At 44.9% G+C, this 18,275-nt stretch overlaps 1 protein-coding gene across 4 annotated transcripts in view; it reads right to left on the bottom strand.

Moving 5' to 3' along the window:
• The window catches only part of DNAJC15 (DnaJ heat shock protein family (Hsp40) member C15), a 103,947-nt gene extending 86,761 nt beyond the window's left edge, over positions 1 to 17,186 (bottom strand). For 2 of the 4 annotated variants that reach the window (XM_090025337.1, XM_090025344.1), the window contains exons 1-3: positions 16,866 to 17,186; positions 4,868 to 4,919; positions 3,035 to 3,108 (exon numbers count right to left, since the gene is read on the bottom strand). In XM_090025337.1, coding sequence (XP_089881463.1) covers positions 3,035 to 3,108; positions 4,868 to 4,919; positions 16,866 to 16,958 — 219 coding nt within the window. In that variant the 5' untranslated portion in view covers positions 16,959 to 17,186. Of the gene's footprint in view, positions 1 to 3,034; positions 3,109 to 4,867; positions 4,920 to 16,578; positions 16,758 to 16,865 lie in introns of those variants that run through there. The other 2 variants (XM_090025327.1, XM_090025354.1) reach the window with 2 other exon arrangements.
• Positions 17,187 to 18,275: the final 1,089 nt, after the last annotated feature.

The raw sequence follows: 18,275 nt of genomic DNA, 5'->3' as shown, positions 1-18,275 counted from the left end.
AAATGACACCAAACTGCGGGGTATAGTAAATTCACTGGAAGGTAAGGCTAGGATTCAGAGTGACTTAGACAAATTGGAGGATTGGGCCAAAAGAAATCTCCTGAGGTTCAACAAGGACAAGTGCAAAGTCCTGCACTTAGGATGGAAGAATCCCATTTACTGGGGACTGACTGGCTAAGGAGCAGCTCTGAAAAAAAGGACTTGGGGGTTACAGTGAACAATAAGATGGATGTGAGTCAGTAGTGTGCCCTTGTTGCCAAGAACGCTAACAGTATACTCGACTGCATTGGTAGGAGCCTTGCCAGCAGATTGAGGGAAGCAACTATTCCCCTCTATACTGTACTAGTGAGGCCACATCTGGAGTACTGTGTCCAGTTCTGCCCCCCGCACTATGGAAAGGATATGGATAATTGGAGAGTGTCCAACGGAGGGCAATGAAAATGGTGAGGGGGCTGGGGTACATGACGTATGAGGAAAGGCTGAGGGAACTAGGTTTATTTAGTCCACAGAAGAGAAGGCGGGATTTGAGAGTGGCCTTTAACTACTTGAAGGGTGGTTCCAAAGAGGATGGAGCTAGAGTGTTCTTAGTGGTAACAGACGACAGAACAAGGAGCAATGTTCTCAAGGGAGGCTTAGGTTGAATATTATGAAAAACTCTATCGCTAGGAGGGTGGCGAAGTATTGGAACAGGTTCCCTAGGGAGGTAAGGGCTGGGCCGTGGGGGCGCTGATCAAGGCCCCCCCCAGTGAGGGAGGGAGTGGGGCTGGGGCTTGGGCAAGCGCTGCCCAGCTGGGGTGGGGCAGTTCTCACTGCTGTGCACATCCCATGAGGTGACAGGGGGTGTGCCCGATCTGCGCAGGGTGCAGGCAGGGCGGGCTGCAGCTGCGGGCTGGGGTTGACACCAGGGGTGGACCAGACAAGCAGTGCTTTGAGAGGGCTATGGGGGAGGGCTGCAACCACCCCAAAAATCATCGTATACACCCCACAGCCCACCTCCCAGTGCTGTCGCTGCCCACCCCATGCAGATCTGGGGGCACAACCTTCTCACCATGGGGACCTTGATCAGCCCCCCTACACCACTCCCCTTCCACCACAACACTTATCAGCCGCACACAGCTCTCCATGCTGCCAGCTGTGCTCCTCACTGCCTACGTGCTGCGCTGTGCCTACGCCTGTGCACGGGCCATTTATTGGCCAAATTATCGGCCACTTCAGGCTGCTTTCTAATATAGACAATTTTCTTTATATCAGTGTCGATCTGACATCGGACTGATGTATCAGAGCACCTCTACTAATTACCCATTTTAATACTGCTGTCACACTTACGTTACAATGTGAGGAAGGTAAACTTAGATCATCACTCTTTCTGGTGACAACAGACTCAGAATAAAATAAGCACACTAACTTTTTTGAAAAGCTGGGTCCAACAGAAAAGAGATATTTCTCTGGAAACAAAACTAGTGAAGGTAGCAATAAATAAAAACATGGTATTTAATTCTTTCACTGGAATAACATTTTACAGTAGAAACATAAAGGCTAAACTGTACTAGTATTTACACTAGTACTATACTAAGAAAGACTATATATTTAACTGCCGTAAGTTAAATAGGAGGCAGAATTTTAAAGTAAAATTTAATATATTTCAGTTACTCATTTTAATTAAAAAATAGATTAACAGAATTGTTGACTCTACATGTTATTTGCTTACATAAGCAATAACAAAGAAGGCGTCAGAGATATGAGAGACAGAAATAAAGGCATCTTAAATGATCATTTAATAATCACTCAGCATGAGTTCAGTTTAGTTTTACCTAACGTCTTTATTAGTGATCTGGAAGAAAGAGTAAACAACATATTGATTATTTTCCGTGAATGCAATTAACTGGAAACTGTTATAAAAAGAAAAAGGAAAAAAAAACAACCCCAAAACCTGGGGAATCTGATAGCTTAGAATTATGAACCAATGACACAGCTTTCCACATAGGTAGGAGGGCAGAGGTATTGGCCTCCAATCATAAAGAACCTAAGGTGAATGCCAGCAAACTCTAGCATATATCCGAAGGGTCCCAAAAAGTGACTGTCTTATAGCAACAGTAACCCTTGGCATCCATTTTTAAGGCACACTCCAGCAGAAATATTATCTGCTTTGATATTAATGAGGTAACATGGTCTGGATGGCATAATACCATAGGCAGGGCAATAGAGGCACTGGAATGCAATATTCTGTGGACTGTTTTCCAGCTTTTAAAATCATCTCACCAAAATCACATACTATCTCAACATCATGTACTTTGGGCAATGGGAATTTTGGATCTAGGAGAAAATGCTAACATACTGTTTACTCTTCTACAATTTAAAAAAAGAAAAATACCAGTTTTGCTTCAGTATCCTGAATAGGAAATATCTTATCCATCCTATGAAAGATATATTCAAACCTATTCCTGACATAAAAAAATGTACTGAAAGAAGCACTGGAGCATGAACTGAAGGGAATAATCCTGCACTGAAAAAGTTAACTATATACCCTAAAACAGGGCTGTCCAACTGGCACATTGGACTCCAAGAGGTTAAACTGTAACTCCTAAGATTTCTAGTCTGCTCCCCCTACTACTGCTGTTGTTACTCTGGGCTCCCCCTCCCCCAAACCTGGCTTCCATACCCACCCAAACTCCATGGGCAGAGGCAGAGGCAGGGACAATGAGGCTGAGGGAGCCCCCAGTTGGGCAGCTTGTGGAAAGGGTGGTGTAGGACAGTGGGGCAGTGCCAGCACAGTAGCGGGGGGTACACTGCACCCACCACATGATGCAGCATGGTGGAATGATGGCTAGCACATGTTGTGGTGTGGCGTTCAGAGCACAGTGTAATGTGTGTGCGGTCTGTGTAGTGTATGACTGGGGGGCTTGTGACCCTCGACCACTCAGAAGTTTTAGTCCTGCCCTAAAAGTAAGATTCTCTTCTATTTGAATCAGTGTTTTGTCATTATTTTAAAGATAAAAGAGAATTAATGCTTAAGATAAAACAACTTCTAACTTACAGAAGTGGAAATCTTCTTTGCTGTTTTTGAGATTACTTGCTCCAGTGGTTTCCAGAGCTGGAATGCATAGCGACCTGAAAAATATTGTCATAAAAAAACAACCATTACTTACTTAATTCCTAAATCTCGCCTCAATGACTCATTTTTGCTAAATAAAATATCATAAGATAATAGGAATTTTGGTATAAAAAAAAAAAAGGTCTTCTGCAGTTTTATTCTCTTAATCTCATTTTTTAAATTCTCATATTTTCTTAACCTCATGGCAACAGTTCGATGATGAGTTTATAGTGGTTCACACAATTCAATCTTTACAGTAAGAAAAAGAACAATGCTGTGGGGTTTTTTTTATCTAAAATGAAACACATGAACTGTAAGACCTACAGTGCTTATTCACAAGCTCAATGTATTCAGACACATTTTGTAGGATGAACTGAGTTATTTGCCTCATGAATTTTAGGAAAAACAGCAACATGCAATCTTAGCTTGGAAGTGCTATATTCACTAACGTACTCAGAGCACAATGCAGTTCTCCCTAAATATTACTCAAGAGCTTTTTTTCCTCCCCTTTTTTAACCTGTTTATTACAGGGTTCTTACAGCTTCATTCCAGTATCACATTCGGTGAATAACTATGCATTTTTATTTGCTTGGGGAAAAAAGCAGTCTTACCATGAATAAAGACTCTATTTGTAGTCAAGTTAGGCTTGATAGTGCTTCCTCCACAAGCCAGTGAATTCTATTATGGGCCAAGAAGGTGGAGAAGGTTTACCAAGCTCAGGAACAGAACCTGTATCACATACTATGTAGTAGAAATTTTCTCCAAGTTACTTTAATTATATACTAGCAATTTAAATCATAATTATGTCTGATATGTATTCTTATTATTATTTTAAAAAATAAAACAATCTCTTTGTCACATACTATTTTGCTTTTTCATTTTTAACAACTGCCATGCCCAAACAGGTCATTTTAGTTGTAACAGAACATGTTTTGGTTTATAAAGAAGTCCTACTAATATGGCATATACAATGGCTCTTAACTATTCAAATTTTGCACTATTTTTTCAATTTCGATTAACAGCATCAGGTTCCTGTCAGAGGATATTGTTATGGCTTTCTATGCTAGAGTACAGAGCCTTTACTCTCTCAAATCTTACCCTTGTATACAGGGATGAAGTCGTATTTTTTCATTCTTTTTGTAAAATAGATGATACTTCTTTATCTTTTAATTTATAACAGGTTTTACAGTACAAATGGTTCTTGTAATATTTTTCTGTATCCTCTCCGTTTTCAAAATCTACTTTGAATTGTAAACCCCAAAATTAGACACAATATTTCAGCAGCAGTCTCATCAAGGGCATGTAAATTCTTCCAACTCCTATCACATTTGCCCCTATTTATATACCCAAGGACTGCATTCACGTGTGGACGTTTAGTTCCCCAGGGACAAGTAGCAGTGGTGCACCTTGCACTTTAGCATGCGGCAAATTAACCTCGGTGGGGTGGGGGAGGCTGGGGCCAGGACTAGGTTAGCTCCAGCAGCCTTACCTGAGGTCCTGGGGGCCTCCTGGAGCTGCAGCAGTGGTGATTCTGCTGCGCAGATATCCAGGGGTCAAAAAAAACCCACGGAAAAATGGTGGAACAGCACATACACAGGCAGCGTTCCCTTACAGCACAGAGAACACCTGAATGTGCTGTGTGTGACATGGCAGACTTGTTTGCGGTGACACATACCATACGGCTGTGCCCATCTGGATGCAGCCAAGGATTGTGTTTAGCCCTTTTAAACAGAGCTTTACCATGGTAAATCATATTCACTTTGTTGTTTATCTTACCAGCAAATGCAACAGCTGCAACACCCAGGCCAACTGCTATCATAGTTCCAGCCTACAACAGAAATACAAAGCTTAAAATCAGACTTACTTTAATTATAGTCACATTCCATTCTATGAGCAATGGATTTAGTCTCAAGTGTGCAAGTTCTGTAAATACTCTACAGCAGAGGTGTCCAACTCTCCCTTTGCCCCAGGACATATCCAGACTGTAAGGTTTCTTGTGGGCTGAATCTGGACCTGGTGGCAACAGCAAGTGGTGGAGGCAGCAGGGCCAATGGCTGTGGCAGCAGCTGAGGTGGCAGAGACATTGGGGCAAGTAATAGGCCAACCAGCTGTGGAGTGAGCAGGTCTGTGTTGCCTCAGCCCTTACTCAGCTTCCTGCTATCAATGGCCATTCCTAGGAACCTACCAAATTTACAGAAATAGGGCGTGGTGGCTTCTTTAATCTTGCACATTCCCCTGCACACACGTCGCCTCTTGCCCCTGTCACTGCTGATTAGTGGAGGACCCTGCTATTCCTGATCAGCAGGGAAACTAAAAGTACAGTTTTAAACATGGCACTGTTTCTGCCACCCTGCCAGTCAGCAGCAAACAGCAGGGCCATCTGGGCCCCCTCAGCCAATCAGTGGCGGAAGGCAAAAATTACACCATCTTTAAAACCACAGTTTTCACCTCCCAGCTGATAAGGAGTGAGCTGCAAGTGGGGCCCCTCCACCAATCAGAAGAGGGGAGAGGGACATACAGATTAAAGGAGCCACAATGCACCCCACTTCCACCATGAATTCAGTAGGAAGCTCAATTCTGTGCCCCAGATTCTGCTATTTTGACTCTTGAATTCCCTGGTCTGCCAGGAGCCACACAGACCACTGGAAACACCTCTATGTTGAATCTGGCCCATGAGCCATGTGTTTGATGCCCCTGCTTTAACGATAGCTCCTAACGCATTCAATATTTTATGACTTGTTCATAAAAGCAAATCATAACCATTTCTCCATGTATTTTAAATTTGCAGCACTTAGCCCTTTTTAAAAGCCTTGGTAAATTTTACAACACAAAATTAGGAATTTGGAAGGCAGTGGGAAATTCTGCACCTGATGTGATAAATTAGATACCTTTAATTGTTCAATACCATTAATAACCATGACAAAACCTCATGATTACTCTGAAGCTACCTACTGCCACTTTAGCAAATCACATAGTTGTAACTAAACTTTTTAAGCAGATAATATAACATGACACACAAAACAATTTTGCTAAGATGAACTGAAATAGTTCATATAGGAGAACTCTAATTCAGTTTAAAAGAACAGAGAAAACAGCAACCACAGAATTAATAACTAGAAAATCTGGAGATTTGGATTGGGATTACAAGGGGATCAATGTTTGCATCAAATCACTATATGGGAATCTCATTGTGACAGACTTCCTGAGAAGGAGCAAGGATAACTCAAGCACTGTTCCTAGACTTACAATAACCAAGAGAGCTCCCGGCCATACTTGGTATTCCTTCTGTAAAGCCAGGAGCAGAGGCCACACGGATGTTAGAGCCTTACAGCTTCTCCCCAGACAGACCCAACCCCCAGCCAGTTTTTTCTTCCCACCAACCCCTTAGCCACATGAAGCAGCAGGAAACAGCTAGTAAAGTGCATCACTGTGTCAAACCTTGAAATCCTATTCTCTATTGTCAGCCATATAGGATTCCCCCCCTGAGGAAGGGAAGGGATTTTTTCTTCCCCTGAGGAAGGGAATTAATTCAGGGCTATACTGAATTAGTGGCCCATCTAATTCAGCATCCTGCCTTTAACAGTGTCCAGTAGCAAATACAGGCAACCCCCGCTTAACGCTGTTTTGTTTAGTGCTATTTCACTATAATATTTATTTTACATTCATACCCGATTCCATTTAGTGCTCAGCGAACTTCGTTATAATACTCACAGGCACCACCTTGGTTCATCAAAACTTTTGGTTCTGCTTAACACTATTTCCACTTAATGCTCAGTTTTTCAGAAACCAATTAAGAGGGCTAAGCAAGTGTTGCCTGTATTTCAGAGGGATATGAATTAAAAAAAAAAAAACTTAAAAGAAGCTAGTTCCTAGCCCCTATCAAAAAGTAAGATATGCTTCTGCTCTGAAGCAAATGGGTTTATATGGTAGAGAGGTTGTGATCCTATGTTAAATTAAATTTTTTATGTCAGCTTTTACTTCTGCAGATTAACTGTTTAGAAAAGTGTTCGTTTTAATTAGTTTTATATTTTGTTGCCTTTCAGTTTTACAAAATTTCCTCTTGTTCCTGGACCATAAAAAAGATTAAATATGAGAGCCCAACTTAACTTCACTGTATCCTTATTATGTTTATATCTCCTAAGCTAAATCTTTTTAACTTCTCTTTACATGAAAGTCTTGTCAAATCTTTACTATTTGACATCTTTCTCCGAGTCTCTTCTATTGTGAAATAGGGTGACAAGAACACTGAAGTGAGACTGTAAACCTGATTCATAATTCCTGCAGATTGTTTTCCTCCTTTTTTCATGGTTTGTGACCACTGCTTCATATTCACTAAAAATTTCACTGAACTGTCCAGAATGACAGCTAAATCTTGTTTGGAGTGCTCACAGTACTTAGGAGTGCAGCAACGTGTGAAGTGATTAACATTAATTCTCATAATGTTGATTATATTTTATTTATCAAAATTAAGTTTAACCTGCTATTGTGCTGACCACTTTTCAGCTTTACTAGGTCCCCCTAAAGTTTTTGGTTCTGATTATCAGGTGATAATGTTATCAGGTAATAACAATGCACCTAAACAATCTTATTCTTCCATTATCAGGTTTTTATTGCCTCTCTCCTGCTTGTTGGCCATTTGTTAATTTTTCTTATATACTGTTTTTATTTACATATGAATTTTATATAACCTTTTGTTCCATACGCTACTCAGCTGTGCCCAGAGCACAGTGTTCTGTGATACCTAAACACTCGCCTACGTCTATCCCAACCATGCAGCTAGTGAGATTACCTACAACAATTTTTGCCTATCTAGAGTTTGTGCTACTCTTTAATACACCGATTTTTTCTGGCATCTGCAATGTTTCTATTTTATCCTTTACCACGTCTAATTAATAAACAATACCAGTCTTAGTGTGAAACTTTACAAATATTTTTCCAGAAATTTTAGAAAGAAAGGTATAAAAATATCTGTGAAAGTCTATTTTGTAGTAAAGCAAATTGCAAGTGTGTTGGAAGATGTAACACATGGCATATATTTAAAAGACAAAAGAGACGCAGAGTTGTTACATTATTTAGAATATAATTTACAGAGCTGTGCAAAATTTCAGCAGCTGTTTCATTTTGTATTTGGATGTTTCAATGGTTGAAACACCGAATCCGAAACAAGACGCAGGGCTCTGAAACAGCTCCAAAATGAAACAGGCCATCCAAAACACTTCAGAAAAATTCTGAAACATTTCACAGCTATTTTGGAGGAGGGCTTGCAGGGAAAGAGGAAGGGGGTGGACTGCTCTGATATTGACCTCGTGAAGGAAGGAACACCTTGAGAAGCTGGATACCTTCAAGTCAGCCGGCCCTGACAATCTGCACCCCAGGGTACTCAAGGAGCTGGCGAGCGTCATAGCCCAGCCCCTGGCACGGATCTTTGAAAACTCCTGGCGCTCTGGTGTAGTGCCCGAAGACTGGAAGAAGGCCAATGTGGTGCCGATCTTCAAGAAAGGGAGGAGAGTGGATCCGGCTAACTACAGGCCCATTAGCCTGACTTCTATCCTGGGGAAGATCTTAGAAAAGTTTATTAAGGAGGCCATCCTTGAGGGACTGGCCCAGGCTAACATTCTAAGGGATAGCCAGCACGGGTTTTTTGCAGGTAGGTCTTGTTTGACCAATCTCATTTCCTTCTATGACCAGGTGACCTATCACCTGGACAAGGGAGAAGAGATTGATGTCATATATCTTGACTTCAAAAAAGCTTTTGATCTGGTACCCATGATCACCTCTTGGCCAAACTGCCCAGTTGTGGCCTTGGCTCCACCACGATCCGCTGGCTGGGAAACTGGCTCCGTGGTTGGACCCAGAGGGTTGTAATTGATGGCAGTCAGTCATTGTGGTGCCCTGTGACCAGTGGGGTCCCTCAAGGCTCTGTCCTGGGACCCATACTGTTCAACATCTTCATTAATGATGTGGACATTGGAGTTAGGAGTGGACTGGCCAAGTTCGCCGATGACACCAAACTTTGGGGCAAAGCATCCACGCCAGAAGACAGGCGGGTGATCCAGGCTGACCTGGACAAGCTCAGCAAATGGGCAGACGAGAACCTGATGGTGTTTAACACCGAAAAATGCAAGGTTCTCCACCTTGGGAGGAAAAACCTGCAGCTTCCTTATAGGCTCAGCAGTGCTACGTTGGATAGCACTACAGAAGAAAGAGACTTGGGGGTCATCATTGACCACAAGATGAACATGAGCCTCCAATGCGATGCTGCGGCTAGTAAGGCGACCAAAACGCTGGCGTGCATCCATAGATGCTTCTCGAGCAAATCCCGGGACGTCATTCTCCCCTTGTACTCGGCCTTGGTGAGGCCGCAGCTGGAGTACTGCGTCCAGTTTTGGGCTCCACAATTCGAAAAGGATGTGGAGAAGTTTGAGAGAGTCCAGAGAAGAGCCATGCGCATAACCAGGGGTCAGGAAAACATATCTTACGATGACAGGCTGAGAGCCATGGGACTCTTTAGCCTGGAAAAGCGCAGGCTCAGGGGTGATCTGATGGCCACCTATAAGTTTATCAAGGGTGACCACCAGGATCTAGGGGAACGTTTGTTCACCAGAGCGCCCCAAGGGATGACGAGGTCGAACGGTCACAAACTCCTGCAAGACCGTTTCAGGCTGGACATAAGGAAGAATTTCTTTACTGTCCGAGCCCCCAAGGTCTGGAACAGTCTGCCAGCGGAGGTGGTTCAAGCACCTACATTGAACACCTTCAAGAGTAAATTGGATGCTTATCTTGCTGGGATCCTACGACCCCAGCTGACTTCCTGCCCTTTGGGAAGGGGGCTGGACTCGATGATCTCCCGAGGTCCCTTCCAGCCCTGATGTCTATGAAATCTATGACATCTGTAGCTGGTGGCCAGGGACAATGATCTGTCCCCGAGGTCCCTTCCAATCCCAGTGTTGGGGAACTGAACCAGTTTCAATTCCCCAGCTCCCCAATCTTTCCCCCAGCTCTCTGATCACTTTCCCCAGCTCTTTCTGGGGTGCCTGGGTCCCCAGATGATGCGGGTGACAGCAGGCTGCTCCTTCCAGCTGGTGATGGCAGCAGCTCTGGGATATTTCTCCAGCCAGCAGCAGCATCCTGCTGAAACCCTGCACGTAGATATGTGCCCCCTGGGAAGAGCTGGTAAATGATAAGAGCGTTGGGAAATCAAACCAGGAGCTGCTGCTGACAGGTAGAGCCACCCCAGCTTCCAGGCAGCGCACAGTGCTCTGCCGATCTACGCTGCACATTTGCGATGGTGTGGGTGCCACGCAAGGGGGGCAATCCCCACTGCCCCTCACTGCCCTGGGTTGCATGGGGTGGGGCTCTGCCATGAGCCCTCAGAGGCCCCAATTGCCACTGCCAGAGCTGGTGAGGCAGGGTTTTGGGGGGTTTTTTTAAAGCTCCGCACTCACTAGGTGCAGAGCACGCAGATGACAGCATGCTGCTGCTGCTGCTGCTGGCTGGGGCTACAGCCAGCACCTGAATCTGCCTGGCACAGCCCACGCCAAGCACCGTGAAGAACCCAGTGCTAATGCTAGGCCCAGCCAGCAGCGGCAGCCTGCTGTCATCCCACACGCAGTTCCAGGGGTCTGCACCTCCTGGGGAAGGCTGCGGGGCTATGCCAGACTCTTCCCGGGGTCTTGCTGCCGGCAAGTGATACCAGTTTTGCTTTGAACAGTTTGTGGTGCAGTTTCCTAGAAACCTCTGCACCTATCTCCTTGAAACTTGGCAGGCTTCTTAGCCTTAAGAAGGGGCAAAAGTTTCATCCAAAACAGGCAAGAAATAACAAAGTTATAGGCAGTTTTGTGATTCCCTATTATAGCCTATGGCCGAAACACTGCTGAAATTCCTAGACAGGTCTGAAACTGTTTTGGCGGAAACGAAATGGGACAGTGAACTGAAACACCTAAATGAACCACTGTCCCTCTGAAACGCCAAATACAAAACAAAACAAAACACAGGCATTTCGTACAGCCCTAGTAATTTAGTTATTAAAATTAGGAAGTAATTCTGTTGAAGTGGTTCAAGTAAATAAAGGAAGTATATCGTTGAAATCTTCCATAAATTAATTTGTTACTTTAGTCCTTGGTTTCCTTTTATATATGCAATATGTATACTGCTAAACTGAAGATTCTGGGCTATAAAAATACACTATCTAAATCAGCAACTTTATATTTTTCCATATAATCCAAGCTGAATTGACATCTATGCACAACAATGAAAGACTAGATCACTGAACATGCAATCTTCAGAAGAATGAACAGTCACTCCAGATGTTAATTCTGTATCCATCATGATTTGTTGGATAAGCTAGAGGGAAAGCAACTCACCAGCAGAGACAGAAAAAAGTACACGTGTGTTAGACTAGCACAACTATACCTATTTTTTACTCTCATTGTTTCAAAATAATTTTGCATGCAGCACAGTGGAAAAGCAATAAAGGACCAATTTTCAGTGGTGTGCATACATACAAGTTTCCATTTTCAAAAATAAGTTTATAAAATACAGGCTTTAAATGCAACTACATTTGAAGTGTTCCATTAACCCATACGGCAAATTTGTGTCAATGTAATGGAACAAGAACCAAAAGCAGCTCTCACTTTTTCCTGTTTTTTGACAGACAAACAATACTGGCTTAAATTGAAGCCATGTGCCCTAAATTCTTTGCTAAATTAAAGTCTAGTTTGTAACTTTTGTATAATCCAAATCATCTTAATCCAGCTAATTGAACATAAGTATAAATTATTATTCTATTCTTGAATTATTAAAAAAAGTTAAAAGAACATCATCTTGGAATGAATGAATTAGGCTGGACATTAGAAGGTTTCTAACCATCAGAGGAGAGAATTTCTAGAAGAGCTTTTTCTAAAAAAGTGATGGGTGAGCAACCTAATTAATTTAAATTAGAAATTGATAAATTTATGGGTGGAATTATATGATGTGGGTGCTTGTGACAGCAGAGGATCATACTTGATGATGGGGAAGAGAGGGGAAAGTCTCTTCTCAATTTAAGATTCCTATGAATACAACAGGCTTCAAAAAGCAAACAAATAATTTCAAGCACCCTCTAAATTCCGATGCTAATTCTTATAGTTTCACAATCCCACTTGCCTATTTAGAGACTGTTAATGTTTGTATGCTTCTTTCACACCAAAACGAATGGAACTGATTGACAGGGATCCTGGTTTTCTCTGATAACCCCCTCCAATTTTCAGATTAAGTAACCCAAAATCCACATTTTTCCATGATTGAAGTGAAATACCACTAATATAAAGACCTATATATAGTGATGTTTCATTTAAATCATGGAAAAATGTGGATTTTGGGTTACTTTTTTCTATCTGAAAAGAGAATTTTTTTATCAGAAAACCAGGATCCCTGCTGATTGATAAAGTACCTTTCTTGGAAAGCACCTCTGTTAAACTCCTTGAAAAGTCAAAAACTGGCTTTGTCCTCAAGTCCCCATTCAACCTTAAATAACTCCCAAATTATTACCCAGTGATAACTCTAGAATTAGAGACAGTGGTAACTCTAAAATTTTGAAATAATATGGAGCTAGATGACATTCTGCATGCTTTACACCAGGGTTTACAGAGGTAGTCCTAATGGCTCCTAAAGGGGCATACACACAATATTCAGAACGCTGGATCTCTCTGGTACAGTACCCTACAAGGCCTTACTAGCTACCAACATGACACAATAAAAGTAGGTAGCACGGCCTTACAGCTGCTCCTCTTCAACAGCACTCTTGAGAGTGGTGACAACTACATCTTCCTCTCTGCAGGGCCTCACCTATGGAGTCCCATAGGACTCTTTTTTATCTCTTTTTCTCTTCAGCATCTATATAAAAAGCACTAGATTTAGAAGCTTAGATGATCTGGTAACATGTGTCTAAAAGTCATCTTAAACCTCTTACTGTCTAAGAAGCTGCTCCCCCATGAGGATCTAGACATTGTGACCTCCAGGCTGGACTACCACATTTTAGTATATCTGAATTTTAAATATGAAAAAAGTTCCCAGGTTGCATCTGGTACAAAATGCAGCTACCCACAAGGATATTAAGCTATTACTCAAGTCCTTGATGGCTCCTTGACAGTTTAGGGTCCTAATTTCCAGCTCCATTAAAGATTACATTTTGACTTCTGTATCCCTTTGACAGGAGGGCACTGATAGTGCAAGTCAAAACCCAGGAAAAAATGTAGAATCTCAGCTGAGGGGAGACTCTAGTTAAAGAATAAAGTTCAGGAGAAAATTAGGCTCTTGAGACTGAGTACCTGGTCTTGCAGTTAGTGGGAGTTAAGTCGGGGTTCATTTTCTGGGCTCAACAGGGCAGGTGGTGTGAGCATGCCCATTAAGTTCACTAAGAACTTCTGATACCACTGCCAGGCAGTACAAAGCTTTACGCTTACACAAAAAACAACCAAACAGTGATGTTTACTACATTCAAACTATCTAAACCACAAAATGAAGAGTTGGGAAAAATAAGCTAATTTAATTTTAGCCTGTAACAATGGATGAATAAATAAGTTATATTAACCTGGTCCAACAAAACCATCACCCTAAGAAATCCTTGCCTCTTTCACTGAAAAGTAATTTAAAAAAAATACTCTCCTCTTTATTATAAGAAAATGTATTCCCTCCATAAATAAAAAATGATAGGAGCAAAAGATGAGAGGGCATATTCGAATACAAGAATTGCCACTTACTGAGTCAGACCATAAGTTCATCTGGCCCAGTATCCTGGCTCCTTGGATGCGTTTGAGGGCCAGTAGGTGCTGACCAATGTGTTCCATTTGGTGTCCCCTTCCGATGCCCTACTTTTTAACCTATGACCTCACTCCCATTCCTATTTTCTTTTTTGTTGTTGATGTGTCCCCAGTGGCCTCCCTTATTCAGGGAGGCTTACAGTTCCCGTGATGGGCAACAGCCCATGATCGTGTCAAGGTACATCAAATAGACCTGCATCATCTGGCCCAGTATCCTGGCTCCTTGGATGAGTTTGAGGGTCAGTGGGCACTGTCCGGTGTGCTCTGTTTGGTGTCCACTTCTGAAGCCCTAATTATTAACCTATGACCTCACCCCCGTTCCTGTTTTTGTTGTCCCACGTATTTAGTTAATGTGTCCTCAGTAGCCTCCCTTAAGGGAAGTTCATCGTTTCCCATGATGGGCTAAGTGGCACAACAAACAGGCCTGTTTCATACAGTCCACTGGCTCCTTGGATGCATTTAAGGGCATCCAAGCCCTTGTGTGCTCTGCTTGGTGCCCTCCCCTCTGCACACTCATTTTGAACTGCTGACTTCTGCTCCAATCCCTATTTCGTCCTTTAGTTGCTTCAAGCAATCAGTGATGTGCCCTTAGTGGCCCCCGCATCAAGGGGGGCTTATAGGTCTAGGAAGTTCTAATTCAGAGGCTGAATCCCTAACTACCACACTCACTAGCAATTGAAGCAACTTTCCCCCAAGAATCTCTCCAAGAATTTGTCCCATCCCTTCCTGAATTTGGCTAAACTGGCAGCTGCCACAATATCTGGTGGCAATGAGTTCCATGCTTCAATGTCATGCTATGTGAAAAAAAAAACTTTCTTTGGCTTGTTTTAAGCTTGACACCTGTTTACTTCAGTGGCTCTCTACCTTTTCAGGCTCAATGGCCTCAAGGCTCCCTCCTGGGTTGGATGGTGTGCAAGGAAGGACCAAAAACACACAAACAGGGATGACTCCAGCCACACAAACTCCTTCCCCACACTGTATCTTCTGTGACTTGAATAGCACCCAAGTTCAAAACCAGGTTGATCTATGACAGTGGTGACCTTCTTGCAGAGGGGTCAGGCAGTGGACCTGGGGGACTGGCGAGGCCAGGGACACACTCAAGAACGGTCTGTCTTTCTCTGCTTATGTTCCTGCACCTTGTCCACTCTTCAAAGGGCCTGGCTTTTGAGGTGCCAACCCAGAACTTGGGCCAAAGCCCACCAAGCAGTGCTATAAGTCCCCTTCATGAGGGGGGCCACTAAGAACACATCCCTGATTGCTTGGAACAAATAAGGTAAAACAGGGATGGGAGTGAAGGTCAGAGTTTCAAAATAAGTGCACAGAGTGGGAGCATTCATAGGGATCTGGAGGCACCACTGGCTGCCCTGCTACCCTGGAAATCATAGGAAATGAGGGTTGGAAGGGACCTCAGGAGGTCATCTAGCCTAATCCCCTCCTTGAAACAGGACTATCCCCAACTAGATCATCCCAGTCAAGGCTTTCTCTAGCTGGGTCTTAAAAATCTGCAAGGATGGAGATTCCACCATCTCTCTGGGTAACCTGTCCCAGTGCTTTCCTACCCTCCTAGTGAGAAACTTTTTCCCAATATCTAACCTAAACATCCCTTGCTGGAACTTGAGACCATGGCTCCTTGTTCTGTCATCTGCCACCACTGAGACCAGTCTAGCTCCATTCTCTTTGGAACCTCCCCCTCCCCCACATAGTTAAAAGCTCTCCTCTGAGTCTTCTCTTATGCAGACTAAATAAGCCCAGTTCCTTCAGCCCTCCTCGGATGTCAGGTGCCCCAGCCCCTGAATCATTTTAGTTGCCCTCTGCTGGACTCTCTCCAATTTGTCCACATCCTTTCTATAGCGGGGCCCAAAACAATACAGTACTCCAGATGTGGCCTCACCAGTGCCGAACAGAGGGGAGCAATCACTTCCCTCGACCTGCTGGCAACGCTCCTACTAATGCAGCCCAGTGCACTGTTATGAATATCCCAGGTTCTCAGCACATCACAGTCACCGTCCTGTAGAACTAGGGCCAGAAGGGACCTCCAGAGGATGCCTGCCAATGGATTTGGGAGCATCTGAAGTCCCAGGGTGAGAGCCTGGGATGGAGGATGCTGGCTGGCTGTAGTACCACACGTGGTTTCATATACATTATGGACATTAGGGCTGGAAGAGACCTCGGAAGATTATTGAGAACAGCCCCCATGGTGTTTAGAACAACTGAGTTCTGTCTGCTCAACTAATATGATTTTTGGAACCACAGGGCACTTGTACACATGGCTGTGCCACAGCCCTGGGCGCTTTTAAAAGTCCCCAGAGCTGCGGCACATGCAGTCGTACAAGCAGCAAAGTGCTGACAGTGGCGGTGGCGCACTGTGGAACTAAAACACATCAGAGACGTTTTAGTTCAAAAGCGCGCCACTGCCATTTTCTGGGTGCTGGCTCACATTTCACCGCTTATACAACCTCACACGAAGCAGCGCGGTGCGTGAGCTCGTGTGCGGAGCAGACACGAGTAATAAGGGCTGCTCCAACCCACCAGATATCCAGCGCATTGTAGGACAAAAAGGTCTGTGTATAAAATGCCCATTGACTTCTGTTCCATCCCTACGATCTGGAGCCGATTTGACCTGGAATACGAAGTATGTTAATTTTTTTAAAAGCCCCAAAGTAGGTTAAAACTCTCTGAGAGACTGACCTGGGTCTCATGTATGCTGCCTCAAAAACGATCCTACATCTTGAGCACTTGTGCTATTATTGATGGCACATCCTAAAAGAGGTGAAATGACCGTACCGCGGGCCGGGCAGCACCGCCCTGCAGCGAAACGAGCGGCTTTTCCCAGGCTGAAGTGGGGCGCGGGCGGGAGCTCCCATCCGGTCGGGAACCGGCTGCGCCCCGGCCCTCGCGCTTGTCTCCAGCCCGCCCCCAGCACTGGCTGGCTACCCAAGCCCCTCCGAGCCCGGGCAGGGCCGTGCGTCACTCACCAGCCCGCGATCCAGGTCGGGCTCCCCTGCGCGGCCCCTGCCGCCGTACTCGACATAGCGCAGCCTCTCGGACGAAGCCCCCGCCTCCGCCATGACAGGGCCGCGAAAAGCCGGATGACGGCCTAGGAGGGACCAAAACACTCGAGCGCGGACGAGCGCGCTCCCCTCCCCCACCCGCGCCGCTACGTCACCGCGAGCCGAGCGCCCCAGGGGGCGGGGCTGCGCCGGGCACGAGTGAGAGCTCGGGACGCGTGTGCTGGAGGCGGCTGCACGTGTGGAGTGAAACGTGTCCGCTCGCTCCCTCTCTGAGGAGGGCTGCGTCTGACCCTACACGCGCGCACACACGTTTAGTGAGGAGGAGGGCACCTTGCTCTGACATGGGTAGAGCCAGCCCCCAATCACCATGCTGGGAAGAGAGGGGCTGTTGGCACAGACAGGCCCTATGTCCACCCACTTCCCCCTGTTACGTGGGGATTTCGGCCTGAGGAAGAATGTCTTGTATTTGAAAGTTTGTGTACACAGTTTGTACTCGCTTCTCCAATTGAAGGGGATTGCTAGCTGGCAGGGGTGCTGTGGACCAAACTGCAGACTACTCACAGTTTCCCTCTGTCCCAAACAAAGCCAGGCCAGGGCAATCTGGAACTTAACCTATGTACAAATGTATTATTACTTACATAAGTGGAGAAACATAAATATAACCATATGTACAGATCTATAGCAGTATATTTTCAGATCTAGATAAAACTATAAACCTTATTCTCTACAATGGGTCAACACCACTGGGGTTTCAGGTAAGTAACAGGTAAACACAGTAAGTGATAGCAAGGCATCCCAGAGGATCCCCCAGGCAGGGTTACAGACTCTTAAACTACCAATACGCAAATATAGAAGTACACAAAATACAAAGTACAATATTACAAAATATCACACAATATAAGATGCTTCGGCCTCAGGCTAAACTTAACTCCTTAAACCCCAAGGCCACAGGCAGATCTTGGGGCCCTGGCAGGGATGCACTCCCCAAATAGCTCACCTGGGAGGGCCTGGCTGGGGTGTTCGCTCCCCTGTGGAAAAGACCCTTTTCCCTGGGTAAATCACGGCATCCCTTTGGTCCATTGCTCCTCACTTGCGAGGACTCCAGGGCCAATGGCTCCCCATGGACTGCTGCTTGCTGGGGCCCTGGGCACCTATGCCTGCACCGGGGAGCTCGACCTTCTGATAGGGGTTGGAAGCCTGGGCCGCCTGCTGCAGCACCAGGGCTCAGTCTGCTCCCGGACCCTCTGTGCAATGTTATCTGCACCAAGCCACTGGCCCCATGCCAGCAGCAGCAGACGGGAGCCACCTCAGATGGCTCCAAGGGTCTTGGCTCCAAGGGTCTTGGAGACCCGCTGTGCGGGGAAGCCTACATTG

The sequence above is a fragment of the Crocodylus siamensis genome, chromosome 1 (assembly GCF_052110815.1).
Source record: "Crocodylus siamensis isolate JL-2025a chromosome 1, ASM5211081v1, whole genome shotgun sequence".
Lineage (NCBI taxonomy): Eukaryota > Metazoa > Chordata > Crocodylia > Crocodylidae > Crocodylus > Crocodylus siamensis.
This window is presented reverse-complemented; position numbering and strand designations above follow the sequence as displayed.